The sequence below is a fragment of the Heloderma suspectum genome, chromosome 17 (genome assembly GCF_057233095.1).
Source record: "Heloderma suspectum isolate Gila_16-S chromosome 17, 16-S_ref, whole genome shotgun sequence".
Lineage (NCBI taxonomy): Eukaryota > Metazoa > Chordata > Lepidosauria > Squamata > Helodermatidae > Heloderma > Heloderma suspectum.
This window is the reverse complement of record NC_139474.1, coordinates 3,851,625-3,869,392: the sequence shown is the minus strand read 5'-3', so window position 1 is coordinate 3,869,392 and position 17,768 is coordinate 3,851,625. Positions and strand designations below refer to the sequence as shown.

Genomic DNA, 17,768 nt, shown 5'->3' with positions numbered 1-17,768 from the left:
GAGGGGCGTCGCGCGACGCGGCCGTAAAGCGAGCCGGGGACGGCCTGACAGGCGAGCGCGGCGTGCCCCGCGCGCCACGCCCCTCCCGCTTTCACTGCGTCACTGGAGAAAGGCGGAGCCTCCTGGTGGCGACGTGCGAGGGCGCACAGAGATAAGAAACGGATGGAGCAGCCAATGCATTTTGTGGATAGGCGATTTCCGGGTTTGTTTGTTTGCTTGTTTATTAATTAGATTTATTAATCGCCCATCTGGCCGGTCACGCAGCCACTCTGGTCGATGTACAAAGTATGTAATAGAACAGTTTAAAACAATAAAGTTCTACAATAAAAACACCGTATTTCTAAAAATACCCTAACCCACCCCAAATGCCTGCCTGGACAACCACGTTTTTAATGCGCAGCGGAAGCTCATTAAAGGGCTGTTTCATCAGAAAGCCATTTTTAGATGTCCGCTGAGGTTGAAGGGAAATCAGGGGCGAAATGCAAGGTTGTGAGGTAGCTGCGATGGGGCATGAGCCTGCCCCAAACGGATGGTGAGAGAGCAGCCCCTGCTCTAACTCTCCAGGTGTCTCTCTATGATGATGATAATTAATAATAATAATAATAATATCTCTCCAAACTTATTCCTAGACCGCCTTTAAGCGTGCGCCCCTCTCATAGTGGCATGCCATACAGAAACCACACAAAATGGATAGAATTTTTTAAAAATGCATAAAAACACGTTTCAATAAAATCCATAAAAACAGAGATCGCCAATTTAGAATCGCTAGAAACAAAAGCTACCTGTAAAAACCAAGGGTAAAAATCCAACATAAGTCCTACTCATAAGGCTGTCAGGGGAGGATGGGACTTGTAAGCTAACCCTGGTGCTTTTCCGCTAGGCTGGCTGGGGATGACGGGATGTGTAGGCCACCCTGGCGCTTTCCAGCTAGGCTGGCTGGGGAGGATGGGGCTTGTAAGCCAACCCTGGTGCTTTTCCAGCTAGGCTGGCTGGGGATGACGGGATGTGTAGGCCACCCTGGCGCTTTTCAGCTAGGCTGGCTGGGGAGGATGGGACTTGTAAGCCAACCCTGGTGTTTTTCCAGCTAGGCTGGCTGGGGATGACGGGATGTGTAGGCCACCCTGGCGCTTTCCAGCTAGGCTGGCTGGGGAGGATGGGGCTTGTAAGCGAAGCCTGGTGTTTTTCCAGCTAGGCTGGCTGGGGATGACGGGATGTGTAGGCCACCCTGGCGCTTTCCAGCTAGGCTGGCTGGGGAGGATGGGACTTGTAAGCCAACCCTGGTGTTTTTCCAGCTAGGCTGGCTGGGGATGATGGGATGTGTAGGCCACCCTGGCGCTTTCCAGCTAGGCTGGCTGGGGAGGATGGGGCTTGTAAGCCAAGCCTGGTGTTTTTCCAGCTAGGCTGGCTGGGGATGACGGGATGTGTAGGCCACCCTGGCGCTTTCCAGCTAGGCTGGCTGGGGAGGATGGGGCTTGTAAGCCAAGCCTGGTGTTTTTCCAGCTAGGCTGGCTGGGGATGACGGGATGTGTAGGCCACCCTGGCGCTTTCCAGCTAGGCTGGCTGGGGAGGATGGGGCTTGTAAGCCAACCCTGGTGTTTTTCCAGCTAGGCTGGCTGGGGATGACGGGATGTGTAGGCCACCCTGGCGCTTTCCAGCTAGGCTGGCTGGGGAGGATGGGACTTGTAAGCCAAGCCTGGTGTTTTTCCAGCTAGGTTGGCTGGGGATGACGGGATGTGTAGGCCACCCTGGCGCTTTTCGGCTAGGCTGGCTGGGGAGGATGGGGCTTGTAAGCCAACCCTGGTGCTTTTCCAGCTAGGCTGGCTGGGGATGACGGGATGTGTAGGCCACCCTGGCGCTTTCCAGCTAGGCTGGCTGGGGAGGATGGGGCTTGTAAGCCAAGCCTGGTGTTTTTCCAGCTAGGCTGGCTGGGGATGACGGGATGTGTAGGCCACCCTGGCGCTTTCCAGCTAGGCTGGCTGGGGAGGATGGGACTTGTAAGCCAACCCTGGTGTTTTTCCAGCTAGGTTGGCTGGGGATGACGGGATGTGTAGGCCACCCTGGCACTTTTCGGCTAGGCTGGCTGGGGAGGATGGGGCTTGTAAGCCAACCCTGGTGCTTTTCCGCTAGGCTGGCTGGGGATGACGGGATGTGTAGGCCACCCTGGCGCTTTCCAGCTAGGCTGGCTGGGGAGGATGGGGCTTGTAAGCCAACCCTGGTGCTTTTCCGCTAGGCTGGCTGGGGATGACGGGATGTGTAGGCCACCCTGACGCTTTCCAGCTAGGCTGGCTGGGGAGGATGGGACTTGTAAGCCAACCCTGGTGTTTTTCCAGCTAGGCTGGCTGGGGATGACGGGATGTGTAGGCCACCCTGGCGCTTTCCAGCTAGGCTGGCTGGGGAGGATGGGACTTGTAAGCCAACCCTGGTGTTTTTCCAGCTAGGCTGGCTGGGGATGACGGGATGTGTAGGCCACCCTGGCGCTTTCCAGCTAGGCTGGCTGGGGAGGATGGGACTTGTAAGCCAACCCTGGTGTTTTTCCAGCTAGGTTGGCTGGGGATGACGGGATGTGTAGGCCACCCTGGCGCTTTTCGGCTAGGCTGGCTGGGGAGGATGGGGCTTGTAAGCCAACCCTGGTGCTTTTCCGCTAGGCTGGCTGGGGATGACGGGATGTGTAGGCCACCCTGGCGCTTTCCAGCTAGGCTGGCTGGGGAGGATGGGGCTTGTAAGCCAACCCTGGTGCTTTTCCGCTAGGCTGGCTGGGGATGACGGGATGTGTAGGCCACCCTGGCGCTTTCCAGCTAGGCTGGCTGGGGAGGATGGGGCTTGTAAGCCAACCCTGGTGCTTTTCCGCTAGGCTGGCTGGGGATGACGGGATGTGTAGGCCACCCTGGCGCTTTCCAGCTAGGCTGGCTGGGGAGGATGGGGCTTGTAAGCCAACCCCGGCGCTTTTCCCGCTAGGCTGGCTGGGGAGGATGGGGCTTGGAGGGAAGCTGGTCTGCCTTCCTCCTTCCCAGCCCTGGCCTAGCAACAGCCTTTGCGAAGAAGGACCTCTCCTCCCCCTCTCCCCCCCCCCCCGCACGGGAGGGCCGTCCCGAGGCCGGGGAGGCCTTCCGCGGCCGCCATGACACGAGAGGCATCAGCCGCGGGCGCCACGGCGCGTGCGCGGAGGACGGGCCGCCGCCGCCGCTGCTCCTGTACGGCGCCCGGGCATCCCGGCGCGGCGCGGCCAATCCGGGCGAGGCCTGGGCGGGCTCGCGCCCTTTCCGGCCGGGCGCCGCGCGGGAGGATGTTCTACCACGTGAGTCGCGCGGGCGGGCGGCCGGGCCGGGGCCCCGCGCATGCTGGCGCCCCTCCCTGGGCAGCGCTCGGGGGCCTCCCCGCCCCGCTGTGATACTGGCGCTTGGGGCCCCGCCTGTGGGACTTGCAGGCTCTGCGGGGCAGAGCCCAGCAAGGGCTTCTTCCTCCTGCGCCGTGAGAGGCGCCTGCGGGAGCTCCCTGCTGCCAGGCCGGGGGGGGGTGGGGTAGAAAAGGGGGTCGGCTGAGTCGTGGGTGGGTCCGTCTGGTGGCCCTGGTGGCGCATGAAATACCACCCTGGAGCACCTGGGCGCAGAGGTGGGATTCCTCCGGACCCCAGCTGCCGCGGGCAAAGAGCGGGGCGTGGCCGCCTCATCCTGGAGGCATCCGGCCAGCCGCTGTAGGACTCTGATCCCTGGGCCAGATGGCTCCAGCAGGGCTCTTCTCCTGGTGTTGTTGGATGACAACTGACATCGTCCCAGAACATTGGCTGGGGCTAATGGGCATTGGAAGGCAGCGACATCTGGAGGGGCACCCCCCCCATGGGGGATACGTGGCTCAACCACACTACAAGCGAGAAGGATCTTGGAATGGTTGTCGATCACAAGCTGAATATGAGCCAACAACGTGATGTGGCTGCAAAAAAGGCAAATCCTATTTTGGGCTGCATTAATGGAAGCATAGCTTCCCATTCATGTGAAGTACTAGTTCCCCTCTACTCAGCGCTGGTTAGGCCTCATCTTGAGTACGGTGTCCAGTTCTGGGCACCGCACTTTAAGAAGGATGCAGACAAACTGGAGAGGGTTCAGAGGAGGGCAAGGAAGATGATCAAAGGGCTGGAAACAAAGCCTTATGAGGAGAGACTGAAAGAACTGGGCATGTTTAGCCTTGAGAAGAGAAGACTGAGGGGAGACAGGAGAGCGCTCTTCAAGTACTTGAAAGGTTGTCACAGAGAGGAAGGCCAGGATCTCTTCTCGATCATCCCAGAGAGCAGGACACAGAATAATGGGCTCAAGTGACAGGAAGCCAGATTCCGGCTGAACATCAGGAGAAACTTCCTGACTGTTAGAGCAATACGACAATGGAGGCAATGACCCAGGGAGGTGGTGGGCTCTCCCACACTGGGGGCGTTCAAGATGAGGCTGGACGGCCACCTGTCAGGGATGCTCTGACTTGGATTCCTGCACTGAGCAGGGGGTTGGACTCGATGGTCTTATAGGCCCCTTCCAACCCTACTATTCTATGATTTGGGATATCCTGATCTCCAGAAATCCCCAGGATGGTTGGCCCCTCTCAGATGATTCATATGGAACACAATAAAGGTTATAAAGTCATGAATGGTATGGAGAAACAGGATAGAGGTGGGTGCCCCCCCTTCTTTGTCATGTTTTCGAGTCTCCTTTCCAATGGAAGCCCACGAACACAAATAAAACCCATTCAGAATGTTTTAAAAAATTTAAAACAACAAGCACTATAAACAAAAGAAATGAGCACTAGTACTTCATCTAGTTTATAAATTTTATGGATTTAAACATTTCTAAAAATACACAGACACACACACACGCACACACACACATATATATATATGTACAGATTTTTAAATGTACAATGTTTAGACATAAAACACCATCTTCAGGTACAAATAACAGTATGCTGCAATACCACTTATGAACTGAGCCTGAGCCAATCAGGACCAAGCCAAGCCTCGGTGCGGAAACGTGTTAACAGCCAAGTATTCCACATCCAATCAAGCCCCGTTAATAAACATCATGGCTTGTTTCACCTCGTCCTTTACACTGATACCAGGTTTCAGATGATCAGTAAACATTGTCTCCTTGAACTTTCTCCTTTAGTGAAGATCTCTGTGCTAGCAGTTGAACGGAGCCTCCAAAGCTGTAATGGTACTAATACTCTCCCCCTACCGCCACCCTGATTTTGTTTCCAGATCTCCTTGGAGCATGAAATCCTGCTGCATCCACGTTACTTTGGGCCCCACCTTCTCAACACAGTGAAGCAAAAGCTGTTCACCGAGGTGGAGGGGACCTGTACAGGCAAGTAAGTAAGAGAGGGGACTGGGATCCGTTGTCCATGGCATTTGGGGGTGCAGATCAGTCGTGGACCAATAAACAGATGCTCAAGTCCGGACAAGAGCAATACAGCAAGTGGGTGTTTCACCTTACCAGGGAGGTGGCATTCAAACTGGGGAGATACGCAACGCATTGTTAACCTGTGGAATTTGGCCATAAACTTGCACAGCTTAGGGCGCAATCCTATGCATGTTTAAACAGAAAAAAGGCCTACCGGCTGGGGAATTATGAAAGTTGTAGGCCTTTTTTCTGTCTAAACATGCATAGGATTGCGCCCTTAGACAATTGCATGGAGGATAAAGCTATCAATGGCTACGGGCCATGTAGGCTGTGTATTGCCTTCAGTATTAGAAGCAGTCTGCCTCTCTCTACTAGTTTCAGGGGGACATGAGCAGGAGGGTGCTGTTGCACTGATGTCATGTTTGCGGGCATCCAAGAGGCAGCTGATTGGCCGGTGTGGAAATGGAATGCTGCACTCGATGGGTCTTTGGTCTGATCCAGAACAGCTTTCCTCACATGGACGAGGTTGCGTTTCTCCTCAAAGTTCTGTCCGGGGGGTGGGGGGCGGCATGTGGTCTGTGTGGCAGAAAGCCCCTTTCTCCAGCTTACACTGGTGCAATGGTTGTGACCTGTCCTGATAATCCGGCCACAGGTATTCAGATTCTGATAACATCTTGTTTAGATTACTGTAATGTGCTGTTCGTGGGTCTGCCCTTGAAGACTGCTGGGCAGCTTCAGTTGGTGCAAAATCCTGCAGCTGGATTATAGACTGGACCTGTGTGTGTGGGATGTATCTCTCTAGTTTTAAAGCAGCAGCACCGCCTTCCGGTCTGTTTCCAGGTTCAGTTCCAAGCGATGGTCATGATCTTTGAAGCCCTATACGACTTTGGTCCAGCGTACCTCAAGGCCTATTCACAGCCACATGAACTCACTCAGATGTTGAGATCCTCTTCTGAGTTGTTTCTTTGGGTTCTCCTGCCTCCAGAGTTGAGGAGGCTGGTGACCCAACAGGGCCTACTCCATGGTGGATCCTCATCTTTAGAATGCCTGACTCTATAAGGGAGCTCCTTGAGGTCCTATGTTTTCAGTGCTTATTTTAATAGATGTTTTATCCCTGGCTGGATTCTGGCTTTGTTCTGTTTTAATCTTTATTTCTTGCACTGATTTTCTATGGTATGATGTGTCCTAATTTTCCACTGGTTTGTTTGAATTACTATTTTAATTTTAATGGTGGCTCTGGGAACCTGTAAGAGCAGAGGCGGGCAATTTCCAGGAGGGCTACGCTGCCCCCACTGGGACTGCTGCTGAATTTGCCGCCACAGTGGCACTTTCACAAGAAAATAAGATGGGTGCGAAGCACCGTTCCAAACAAGGCGCGCATGCTCTCCACACACCTTGTTTTTCGCAAAATGTCTTCTTTCTTTTGCGGCTGCCAACGCCTCCACAACAAATTTGATGGCTGGGGTGGGGACAGACAACCCCCCCCCCAGGGGGGAGCATACTGCCCACGGGCTGTGTGTTGCACACCCCTATTTTAGGATTTGAAGAGTGTAAAAATATACCCATTCCTCCCTCTCTCTCTCCACACGTTTACACACAGTTGTTTGCTGTGTCAGTATTGTAGCCTCAGAAAAACAGGAATTCCCCTATTATAGCTCTGTGTGTGTGTGTGTGTGTGTGTAGGATTGCTACTTAAGACTCTTAAAAATGAGAGAACGTTGGAAAACTTTCCACGTTTTTACATAGATGATAGCTCCTTTTCTTAACTTAGCACTTCTTCATTGACTCCTTAATCTTTTTCCTTGCATAGCAGCTCAACCACATTAGATCACATTTGAACTGGTCACTTGTGAATTGGATCACATTTGAACTGGTCACTTGTGAATTGGATCACATTTGAACTGGTCACTTGTGAATTGGATCACATTTGAACTGGTCACTTGTGAATTGGATCACATTTGAACTGGTCACTTGTGAATTGGATCACATTTGAACTGGTCACTTGTGTCAAGCACATACACGTGCTTGACACAAGTCTTCCAACCCCTGTTTCCAGGTATGGCTTTGTCATTGCCGTGACCACCATCGACAACATCGGGGCGGGTGTCATCCAGCCCGGCCGTGGCTTTGTCCTCTATCCAGTCAAATACAAGGCCATTGTCTTCAGGCCCTTCAAGGGTGAGGTGGTTGACGCTGTGGTGACTCAGGTGAACAAGGTAAGGCATGGGTAGTGTAGGAAGTCGGGGAGGGGTGGGACTCTCTTGGATCCGGCTCATTTTGTCTCTGCTGTGGAGACCCCTGTTCTGATTCTGGCTGGGGGTGCAAGAGTCGATGGCTTAATCCAGATTTGTTACGCCTCTTAGATGTGTCCTTTTATTGTTCTTCCTGCTGTTAGGAAGGCGGAACCGTAGACCCTTGTTCCGCCTTTCTGAAGGGGGAGCCCAAATAGCAAGGATGCACACTCTGGTTGATCCATTTGCAGCCTGATGCTATGCCTGTTTACCCAAAGGAGGTTCTGCTGAGCTCACTGTTGGGCATACTTCCAGTAGATTCTGCCCAGGCTCATGGTCAAGAGGACCCTCCTGGATCAAACCCATTGGGGTCCCCTCTCATCTGGCGTCCTGTTACCCGATGCTAGCAGAAGGCTCCCCACAAGCAGTTCACGAATTGTCAGTGCCCATGACCAAGAGGCAGGACGCAAATATTATAAATCAAATAAAAGCAAGTCTTCCCTGATTGTCCCCGGCCTCTGGTATTCAGCCAAAGGCATCTTCACATATTTTGTGGCAGCCATTTCTGCTATCTGTTGAGTGGAAAAGCCACGTTCTCTTTTCCAGTGCCCTCCAGGGGTGTTGGACTGCAGCTCTCATCATCCTCAGCCAGCATGGCCATTGTGGTTATGGAGAGCCAGTGTGGTGGAGCGGTTAGAGTGTTGGACTGGGACTCGGGAGACCCAGGTTCTAGTCCCCGCTCAGCCATGACGCTCACTGGGTGACTTTGGGCCAGTCACTGACTCTCAGCCCAGCCTACCTCACAGGGTAGTTGTGAGGATGAAATGGAGAGGCGAGGAGGAGGATCATGTAAGCCGCCTTGGGCTCCTTGGAGGAAAGGCGGGATATAAATGTAACAAACAAACAAGCAAACAAATAAATACAATAAGCACATCTGGAGGGGACCACGTCGTGTGAGACTGCTGTTGTGTCTAGGCCAGATTTAAGACCTAGGCTCCCCCTCCCAAAATGTTGACACTTCCTTGGTTTGATCTTGTTCAACTGATAATTCTTTGAGGGGGGTGAGGGGGGTATGAATGCCGAGAATTTTCCAGGAAAGACTCTCTTGCTAGTGATGCTCTTCTTCTCCTCTCTCCTGCCTCCATCCAGGTTGGACTCTTCACTGAAATTGGGCCCATGTCCTGCTTCATTTCCCGACATGTAAGTGCTGGGGTCAGCGGCTTGCGGTGGGCAGAAGGCCCCCCCCCCAACCTGTATTAGTGGGTCTTGATGGTAGCAGCAGCCTTTATCCAAAGTGGCTGGGAGCCACCATTTTTATTTCCTTCAATACCTCTGATTTTGTGTCACTCTGGGGCATTCTGGGAAATTAAAATGGTGGTTTCCAAATGCTTGGCAGAGATGCAGAGCACCACCATTGCTTTTACCGAGAGCCCAAGGTGGGCGTCCTTTTTTAGCTGGAGATGTTGCCGGGGGTTGAACCAGGGACCTTCGGCAGGCACAGCAGCTGCTGTGCCTCGGAGCAATGCTCCCCAGACAAAGGGAAGTCTTGAGCGGGGGCAGCCGCATTTGTTTGCGTTCACCCTGGGGTGATCTGGGGTCTCTGGCTTCCTCCCCTCTCTTGCACCCCTGGTGCCGTGATCCCACGTTGAATTGCACAGGCCTGATTATGCCGTTGAACTTGTGGGATTTGGGTGCACCCAATCCTACACAGCTCAGACTAAAGCGAGGGATGGACAGCATGGAAACGGTCCCAGGTACTGTGGGTTCATCCAGCCCTGTTCAATTTATATATAGGATTAGAGAGCTTCGGCTATTGGGTGGTATAGAAATGAAATAAAAGAAATAAATAGATGTCGCTCAGCAAAGAAAGGAGCTGGTGAGCCGCTTACTGTTAGCGGCAAGATGGTCAATAGCTAAACATTGGAAGGATTGTAAAGGGCTGCAGATTGAAAAGCTGGTGCCAGAGAATGTGGGAGGTGGCTCTCCTTGAGAAATTGACCCCAAAGTTAAGAATAGCCCGAGGGCAACTCAAGAAAGATATGTTTGAAGAGGCATGGATGAAATGTATTGCATTTGTAAATATAGTAGAACGCGGGCGTTTGCCTCTATCGGCATATACGGGGCTTTGGAGAGCACAGATCTCAAGAAATGGGGCTCCGTCTTTAACATTTCTGAAATGAAACGTGGTGTGTCAGCAGGGGATTTCAGAAGAAAAACGGGAGAGTAATGAATTAAGGTGTATTAAATAAATAATTAGTTAATACTTTAAAACTAGGTAGAAACGGAAATGTTAACGAGCTAAGATATTGATTGATATCTGTAACCAGAACATATGTAACCAGAACTAAAGAAAAATTTAAAAATTAAAAAAAAAAGGTCCCAGGTTTCATCTGGAGCATATCCAGGTAGGGATGGGATTGCGAGAAATATTCTGTCTGAAAACCTGGAAAACTGCTGCCAGTCCATGTAGAACCTCCAGCCCAGGCCCACATCTGACCTATCTCTGGCCCTAGTTTAGTCCTCTGGGGTTCCCCAGGTGGCCACGCCCCCTTCCTCTGGCTGCACCCCTTTTCCACCACCCAGCCACCATTTGGGGCTTTCCCAGCTTTTGTGCAGTTTCCCCCTGTGAAGGCTTGCTGGAACTAATTCCAACCTTCCTGCAAGGTAGGACCACTCTGGAATGAATTCCAACTCTCCTGCAAAATAGGACTGGCCAAACCTGGCCTTCCAGCCCCCACAAATACCCAGTAGAGTAGAACATGGGTGCATGTCTCCGTTACCAAATACTCCTCAGCCAAGAGGCACTGAAATTAGCACTGAGGTTATACAGAGAAAATCACACCAACTAAAGATTGGATAAAGGTTTATTAAGGTAAAAATAAAGGAGTAGAGGGAAAGGGAAGAATGGAAATAGCAAGTTGCCCCAGAGGGTACAAAGCCAAATTGCTGAAACATACACAGATTGCTTTATGAACGCACACCCAAGCAAAATAGTAAAGCAACCTGGCCTATCCTTCACATACCTAAGTATAGGTCTCCTAGGATAGCAACCAGCCGTCAGCAGGTCCAGAATCACCAGGATGAAGGGAGACACCAGGCCTCTACCTCACCCTCCTTTTAAGGCCCAGCCCTGGTAACCCAGGGCAGATTTTCCTTTAGCCAGTCATTGGCTCAGCCCCTGCGTGGGCTGCCCTGGCCTCCAGAGGCTGGAACCCCCCACCAGACCCAGCTGTGGTCACTCCCCAATGAGCAGGGACTGCGCCTGGCCGTGAGCGAAGGGCCGAGGAGCCTCTAGGTAACACACAATTCCAGGTGGTTGCATTAGATGGGACAACATGGCCTAATCTTATGGTGGAAAACAGGCTGTCCTTCTTGACACCCCCCCATTCCCAAAGGTTGGAATGCCTTTCCTGAGGCTTAGTTACGGGCAGGAAGAGCTTTAAGCTAAAATATGCTGGCATTTTTGACGCCCCACATCCCCCGCTTTTGCCTCCAGCCCCACCCACCACGGGAATAAGGCCCCCAAGGGCTTCTTTAAAGTGAAATTTGGCCCTGGGGCTGAAAGAAGTCCAGTTCTCTTGGTGTAGACAATGCGGAATTGCGTGGATTAAGCGTCTGACTCAGTATAATTTTTCATGCTGTTCTTCTAGAGCCCTCCTATGCTGGACCATAGCATAAGGCCAGCAAATCATGGTTCAGAGCACTGGTCCATGTAGGTCAGGATTGTCTCTTTCGGCTGTCAGCAGCATCCCAGGGCCGCAAGCCAGCTTGGCTGCCAAGGAACGCTTTTAGCTGCAGGTGCCACGAATGGAGCCCGGGACACTCTGTGAGCAAAGCGTGTGCTATCCCACAGCGCTCCGGGCCTTCCCCTCTCTTCCAGTCGCTCACGTTCACTTCTCATTCTCTTTGCAGTCGATTCCCTCCGAAATGGAATTTGACCCCAACTCCAATCCACCCTGCTACAAGACTGTCGATGAGGTGAGTCTTCTCCCCTGACTCCCGATGCAAGGGCACGTGGGGAGCGAACACTGTGGGCGCCATTCTGAAGCCAAGCGTTTGTATGGATGAGGTTGTGTGATGGAATTATTTGTCTACCTTGGGATAGATGAATAGGTAACAAGTGGGTAACAACACATTGCAGTTGGAGCGCTTCATGCTGAGGATTCCAGTCACTCCATCCCATCCCCGTCCCCCGTTTCCTGTCCTCCCCATGCCCCCAAACAATCTGTCAGCTTTCCACAGCCACTATTTTCAGCTCTCACTGGGCAGTTGTTGGGGTCCCCCCCTTTAGGGTTTTTCTGTAAAGATTTTTGTACTTCTCAAAACCTTGAGATTCTCCAGGCCTGCTAATACCTCCATCCCATGTTTCAGTGGTGCCATTTTGGAGTTGGCACCCATGCCCTGAACATCGGTGATAGTGGGAATTCTATTAACTCTCGCACTCAGTGCTGCCTGCCTGCCTCTCTCGCACTCAATGCTGCCTGTCTGTTTCCCAACAGGATATTGTCATCCAGCAAGACGATGAGATTAGGCTGAAGATCGTGGGGACACGAGTGGACAAGAACGATATCGTGAGTGAATATGTGGGGTGGCTTGGGGGGCTCTCCCAAACTTGCCTTGGCAGTTCATTATGCATCCAGCTGTTTGTATGTACGGAGGAGACCAGGAACAGGCAACTGGTGGCTCTCCAGATGTTTTGGCCTACAACTCCCATCAGCTGTCACCATTGGCTAGTCTGGCTAGGGCTGATGGGAATTGTAGGCCTTAGTGTCCGGATGCCATGTGTTGCCAACCCCTGGAATGGACAGTAACTGGGCAAAATGGCTCCCAGCCTCATCTGGCATAAGGCAGCTTCCTCTGTTCTTTGGGGATGGAAGATAGACCAGGGGTCAGGCACACGCTTTGCATGCAGAAGGTTCCGGGATTCGGTTCCTGGCATCTCCGAGGAGGATGGGAAAGACCCCTCCTTGAAACCCCGGAGAGCTGCCGTCAGCCAGCGTGGACAATACTGAGTGAGATGGACTTGCTACAAGGCAAGGTAAGACTGAATTCCTCCCCTTAGGCCAGTGTCAGTAGCTGCAGGTTCGTGGAACAGACACAGCTTCACACAACACGAGCAGAAGTTCACCAATCCATCAGATTTATTTAAGTGCGTTAATGCAACGCATTTAGCAGTAAGCAGCCAATAACACTAAGCAATTCACCCTCTCCTATGTAGATCACAGAATAGTAGGGTTGGAAAGGGCCTATAAGACCATCGAGTCCAACCCCAAGATCATGTGTTGCCCCTCGGGTTGGCATGATAGCTGGTCCTTTTACCCTGGTAGCAGAGAATGAAGTTGGATCAGGTCCCCTCAGGGGCAAGGAAGCAGGATCAGGAGCTCAAAGTTGTGCCTGCCGTTTGGTTCTGCAGCACTGGAGAGGGCGCCTGGCCAAGTCCCCACAGTTGTACCACCTGGGCTTTTTGGAAGACAGTGGTGTCTCTCTGTGCTTGTCCACTTCCCTGCTGTGCTCTCCCTGTCTCTGACTCTCCCTGTCTCTGACTCCCTGGCGTGCTCTCCCTGTCTCTGACTTTTCTCTCTGCACTTGTCCACTTCCCAGCTGTGCTCTCCCTGTCACTCTCCCTGTCTCTGACTTTGCTTCCATCCAGGCTCCTGCTTCTAGGTGAAAGGTCCCCAGTGTTGCAAAACACCTTACGCTGGACTGGTTGTTAACTTTTCTGCCTTCCTCTCCCTCTTTTGCAGTTCGCTATTGGGTCACTCATGGACGACTACCTTGGTAAGTTTCTGCTCCTCCTAGCTCGGCAGATGGGGAGGGATCTGTGCCGTGAACTGTGCCTGTGGCTCTGTGAGGCTGTTTATAACAAGAATTCAAGAAAATCAGAGCTAAAAGTCAATTAAAAGGAGTGTGTGTATTGGGGGAAAGGGGGGGAGTTTTGAGTGATACTCTGTGCATTAAAGGTTAGAGAAAAGGAAGCCAAGGGGGCGGTAAGACTTAGGTTGATGGACCAGAAGTGGGCACACTTCTGGCTTGTGGAATCTACTTAATTTTTTTATTCAAACCTGGGGATTCACCAATTGGAGTCAGGTGCAAAATCCCTGTGGGATGGTGGCGCCTTCAGTAGAGCAAAACTCGAAAATTGGCTAGCAAAGCAGCATTAAGACAAGTATCAAAGGCAACCAATGAATAGTTCTGTTTTACAGATGAGGAACACTGAGGCTAAGAGAAGCAATTGGCATAAGGCCAGCTGTTAAGACTTCTTTTTTACTTGCTATGGGTAAACTGTTGGGTGTTGGAAATCCTTGCCAATCTAGTGCAAATTACCCAGAGAACTACCAGTGGATCCCAATCTAATTACGAAGCTGTGCTTCATTAACTCAAGATGGAGTGGCAGCCACTACCTTAAACAGGCTTTTAAAAGGCTGATACCAATTCATGGAGGAGGAGAGGTTTCTCAAGAGGTCTTCCCTGTGACAGGCAAACAGAACTTCCAGGTTCACAGGCAGTCCACCTTTATGAAAGCCAGACGAAGGGGTCAAGTAAGAGGGGAAGACCCTTTCCTTCCTGCCTTGCTTGCGACCTTCCAAGAGGTATCTGGCTGTCCCCTGTTGGAAACAGAATGCTGGACTAGGTGGACTCCTCTTCTAACCCAGCCAGAGAGTTCTTGTGTTTAGACCAGCCTGCCCCAGATGTTTTGGACTGCAGCTGCTGGCATTCTTGACCACGCTGGCTGAGGCTGCTGGGAGTTGATGTTGAAAACATCTGGCAGGTGGGGAAGTCTGGCTTACATTCTGGCTTATCCACATGGCTTGGGAGGGTAAGCCAAATTGCGAATAATCTTTGGGTTCAATAGATATGCTACTTACATGCAGCCATTGTGTATGTCGGAGGAGGGAGGGGTGTTACTGCGATGGCGTTTCTGGGCAGGAGGTTCAAAATTTTCCCTTCTGCTTCCTCTCCAGGTCTTGTTAGCTGAAGCACCAGTTCTTTAATGTGCCCTCTCCTGGCTCCATACTGAAGAGCCATGAATGGATAGAGTCCCCCCGCTTTGCTCCTGGACTGTAGCAGCCAGGACACAAGGACTGGATGCCTGCAACTCCTCCTTGATTAAAGTTTTCTCGTTCCGTGGCCAGACAGACTCATCTTTTGTGTCCCTCCTGCCTCTTTTCAACCTCCTACAGTTTGCTCCCCTTGCCTTTTCCTTGCTGGCAACAGGGAATTTAGTCTTTGCGTGCGAATCCTTAGGGAGCCAAAATGGCACATCCATTTGCAAGAAGGTTGTGTTTGCAGGCTTGGGAGGGAACCGTCATGGGGGCGAAGGAGACCCCAGTACAGTTCAATGAGGCTCAGTGGGCCCAGAACGATAGCTGACTATGGGAGGGAGGGAGGAGGACAGATGGACAAACATGAAATGGAGTAACCTGGGCAAAAGGCATGGCTGGCTGGAATTCTGCCCTAGGGCATCTGCCAGTTGAGCAGTATATAACTCCACACCATCATCATAAAGAGAAGGATAAATTACACCAATGTTATTTGGCTGCAGGAAGGGCTTGGATCTCTGTATGTATCAAACGGGCAGAGGTGCTGTTTATCATTTCTGGTCTCCAAGATTGCTCTCACAGTCCCTCCTAATATTTCACTGCCTAGCTGCGTCTTGCAAAGATCATGGTTTTCATGCTGGCTTTATCTCATGTCATCTGAAAGTGTCCTTGTGTTCCTTTTCCCAAAAGAGAGAAACAAAAGCTTACTTGGAGCGCACCTGACCTGCATGCGGAACGTTCCCTGTGGCAACTCCGGGCAGGGCTGGGAAAGACCCCTGTCAGCCATGCTGGAGAGCTGTTCCCAATCAGAGGAGGGTCTGACTTGGTGGAAGGGAGCTAGCCATGTGCCCCCTTTCTGACTAGAGAATCTCTCCAGAAGCACAGGGGAAATCCCTTTACCCAAAGGGAATAAAGTGGAAGCAAACACGATACTCCTGAATCTCCTCCAGTCTAAATTTAATGAAATTAAACAGCAACAAAAACCAATGAATAATCATCAAGGAATTGCTTTTTTCCTTCAGTTTATGTTCCCTTTCCTGAAAGGGTAAAAGCAGACATGTCAGGATATAATCGTTCTAGGTACCATTACAGCAACTGGTAGGGACACTTAATGGTTGATTGGTTGAACATTTGAGGCTCTGGATCACACCCTTTCCTAGGGAAAGGTCTGCATTCAAGGGGGCAGGGGGACCTGGCAATCCATAACCCCTGAGGCAAATGGCAAATTGGGCAAGGAGGATCTCAGTTTACATTGCTCTGCTGTCTCTTCCCAATATATTACATCTGGGGAAGGTCTTTGCGACCACCTGAACTGTATGTCGTGTGCCTGAGTGAAGACAACACATTCTACTTTTGCATACGACAGATGACATTATAATGAAGCGGTTGGACATTAACGTGCAACAAACTAGTAATAGCGATTGTATAGGATTCTATTTTTGCCTCTTCGAAAAGGCTTGGCGAACGTAATCTGCACCATTTGCATACAATATCATTGTCGGCCTGTTTTTCTTTGGGGGGGCATTTCTCTGACAGGCAAAGCCATTTAGATTTTTCTCTCTGCATCCTTTTGTGTGTGTACCCATGTGCGTGCATTTGTGTGCATGTGTGAGTGGTTAAACTTTAAGGTGTCAAAAAGTAGTACTAAATGTGATGGTACTTAACATTTGTATAGCATTTCAAGTGCGCCAAGGCATTTCTCATCACTATCTAGTTGCAACCCTTACAAACAGCCCTGTAAGGAAGACAGTATTATTGTCCCTATATTGCAGATATGGGGACTAGGCTGAAAGAGAGGGGACTGCCTTTAGCCACCTATATCGTGGAAAAGGTGAGATTTGAACTAGGGACTGCCTGATTTCTAGCTCAGTCTTTTAGCCATTATGCTACTCCAGCTGTTAGTATCATGGTTACTCTTCTGAAAACTGAAGGTGGAGTGATGCAAATATACATCTTGCCACAATTGGAGAGAACGAGGATCTCACAGGGGGCAGAAGGCAAGTCCAGGGGGCTCTTGTCAGGGGGCCCCTGCTGGATTGTGGGTTCTCAGCAGGTGCCCAACCATGCCTACCCTGGAGGGCTTATGACAGCGCTGCAGTGTAGTCCACCATTAAAATAATAGATTAGCTGGGTGGTTCAGCAGGTGGTTCAGATTCCCAACCAACTTGCCCCCCCCCCATTTTCTTTTAATCTATTCTATGGCAGAAAGCGAAGAGGATCTAAAGAGCCTCTTGTTGAGGGTGAAAGAGGAGAGTGCAAAAGCTGGTTTGAAACTTAACATTAAAAAAATGAAGATCATGGCATCTGGCCCCATCACTTCCTGGCGTATAGAAGGGGAAGAAATGGAAGCTGCGACAGATTTTATTTTCTTGGGCTCCAAGATCACTGCAGACGGTGACTGTAGCCATGAAATTAAAAGGCGCTTGCTCCTTGGGAGGAAAGCTATGGCACACCTAGACAGCATAGTAAGAAACAGAGACATCACCTTGCCGACAAAGGTCCATCTAATCAAAGCTATGGTTTTCCCAGTAGTAATGTATGGCTGCGAGAGCTGGACTATACGGAAGGCTGAGCGCCGAAGAATTGATGCCTTCGAACTGTGGTGCTGGAGAAGACTCTTACGAGTCCCCTGGACTGCAAGGAGGTCCAATCAGTCCATCCTAAAGGAAATCAACCCTGAGTGCTCATTGGAAGGACAGATGCTGAAGCTGAAATATGTTGGCCACCTAATGCGAAGAGAAAACGCTCTGGAAAAGACCCTGATGCTGGGAAAGGCTGAAGGCAAAAGGAGGAGGGGACGGCAGAGGATGAGATGGCTAGATAGCATCACGGATGCAATGAATATGGACTTGAGCATGCTCCGGGAGAGAGCGCAGGACAGGAAGGCCTGGCGTGCTCTGGTCCGTGGGGTCATGAAGAGCCGGACACGACTGAACAACAACAACAATTAAAAAAAAAAAATCTTCCAGATAAAAGCTCGAGCTGATTGTATGCAGAAACCTCATGTTGCATTAACTTGCACACAGGCGCGCTGCACTTTTAAATAACCATTTCCCACACAAAATAAAGCCTAAGTTGCAAAGAACACAGACACCTCTTTATGCAATGTTTCTTTAAGA

At 51.1% G+C, this 17,768-nt stretch overlaps 1 protein-coding gene across 1 annotated transcript; it reads left to right on the top strand.

Annotated features, from left to right (window-relative positions):
* The first annotated feature begins 3,153 nt into the window (after positions 1-3,153).
* POLR2G (RNA polymerase II subunit G) lies at positions 3,154-14,737 on the top strand. The gene is made up of 8 exons (XM_084824327.1): positions 3,154-3,295; positions 5,237-5,346; positions 7,435-7,594; positions 8,759-8,809; positions 11,522-11,587; positions 12,109-12,180; positions 13,354-13,387; positions 14,572-14,737. Exons 1-8 carry the CDS (start codon positions 3,284-3,286, stop codon positions 14,583-14,585), a joined length of 519 nt encoding a protein of 172 aa, XP_084680453.1. The 5' UTR covers positions 3,154-3,283; the 3' UTR covers positions 14,586-14,737.
* The last annotated feature ends 3,031 nt before the right edge of the window (positions 14,738-17,768 follow it).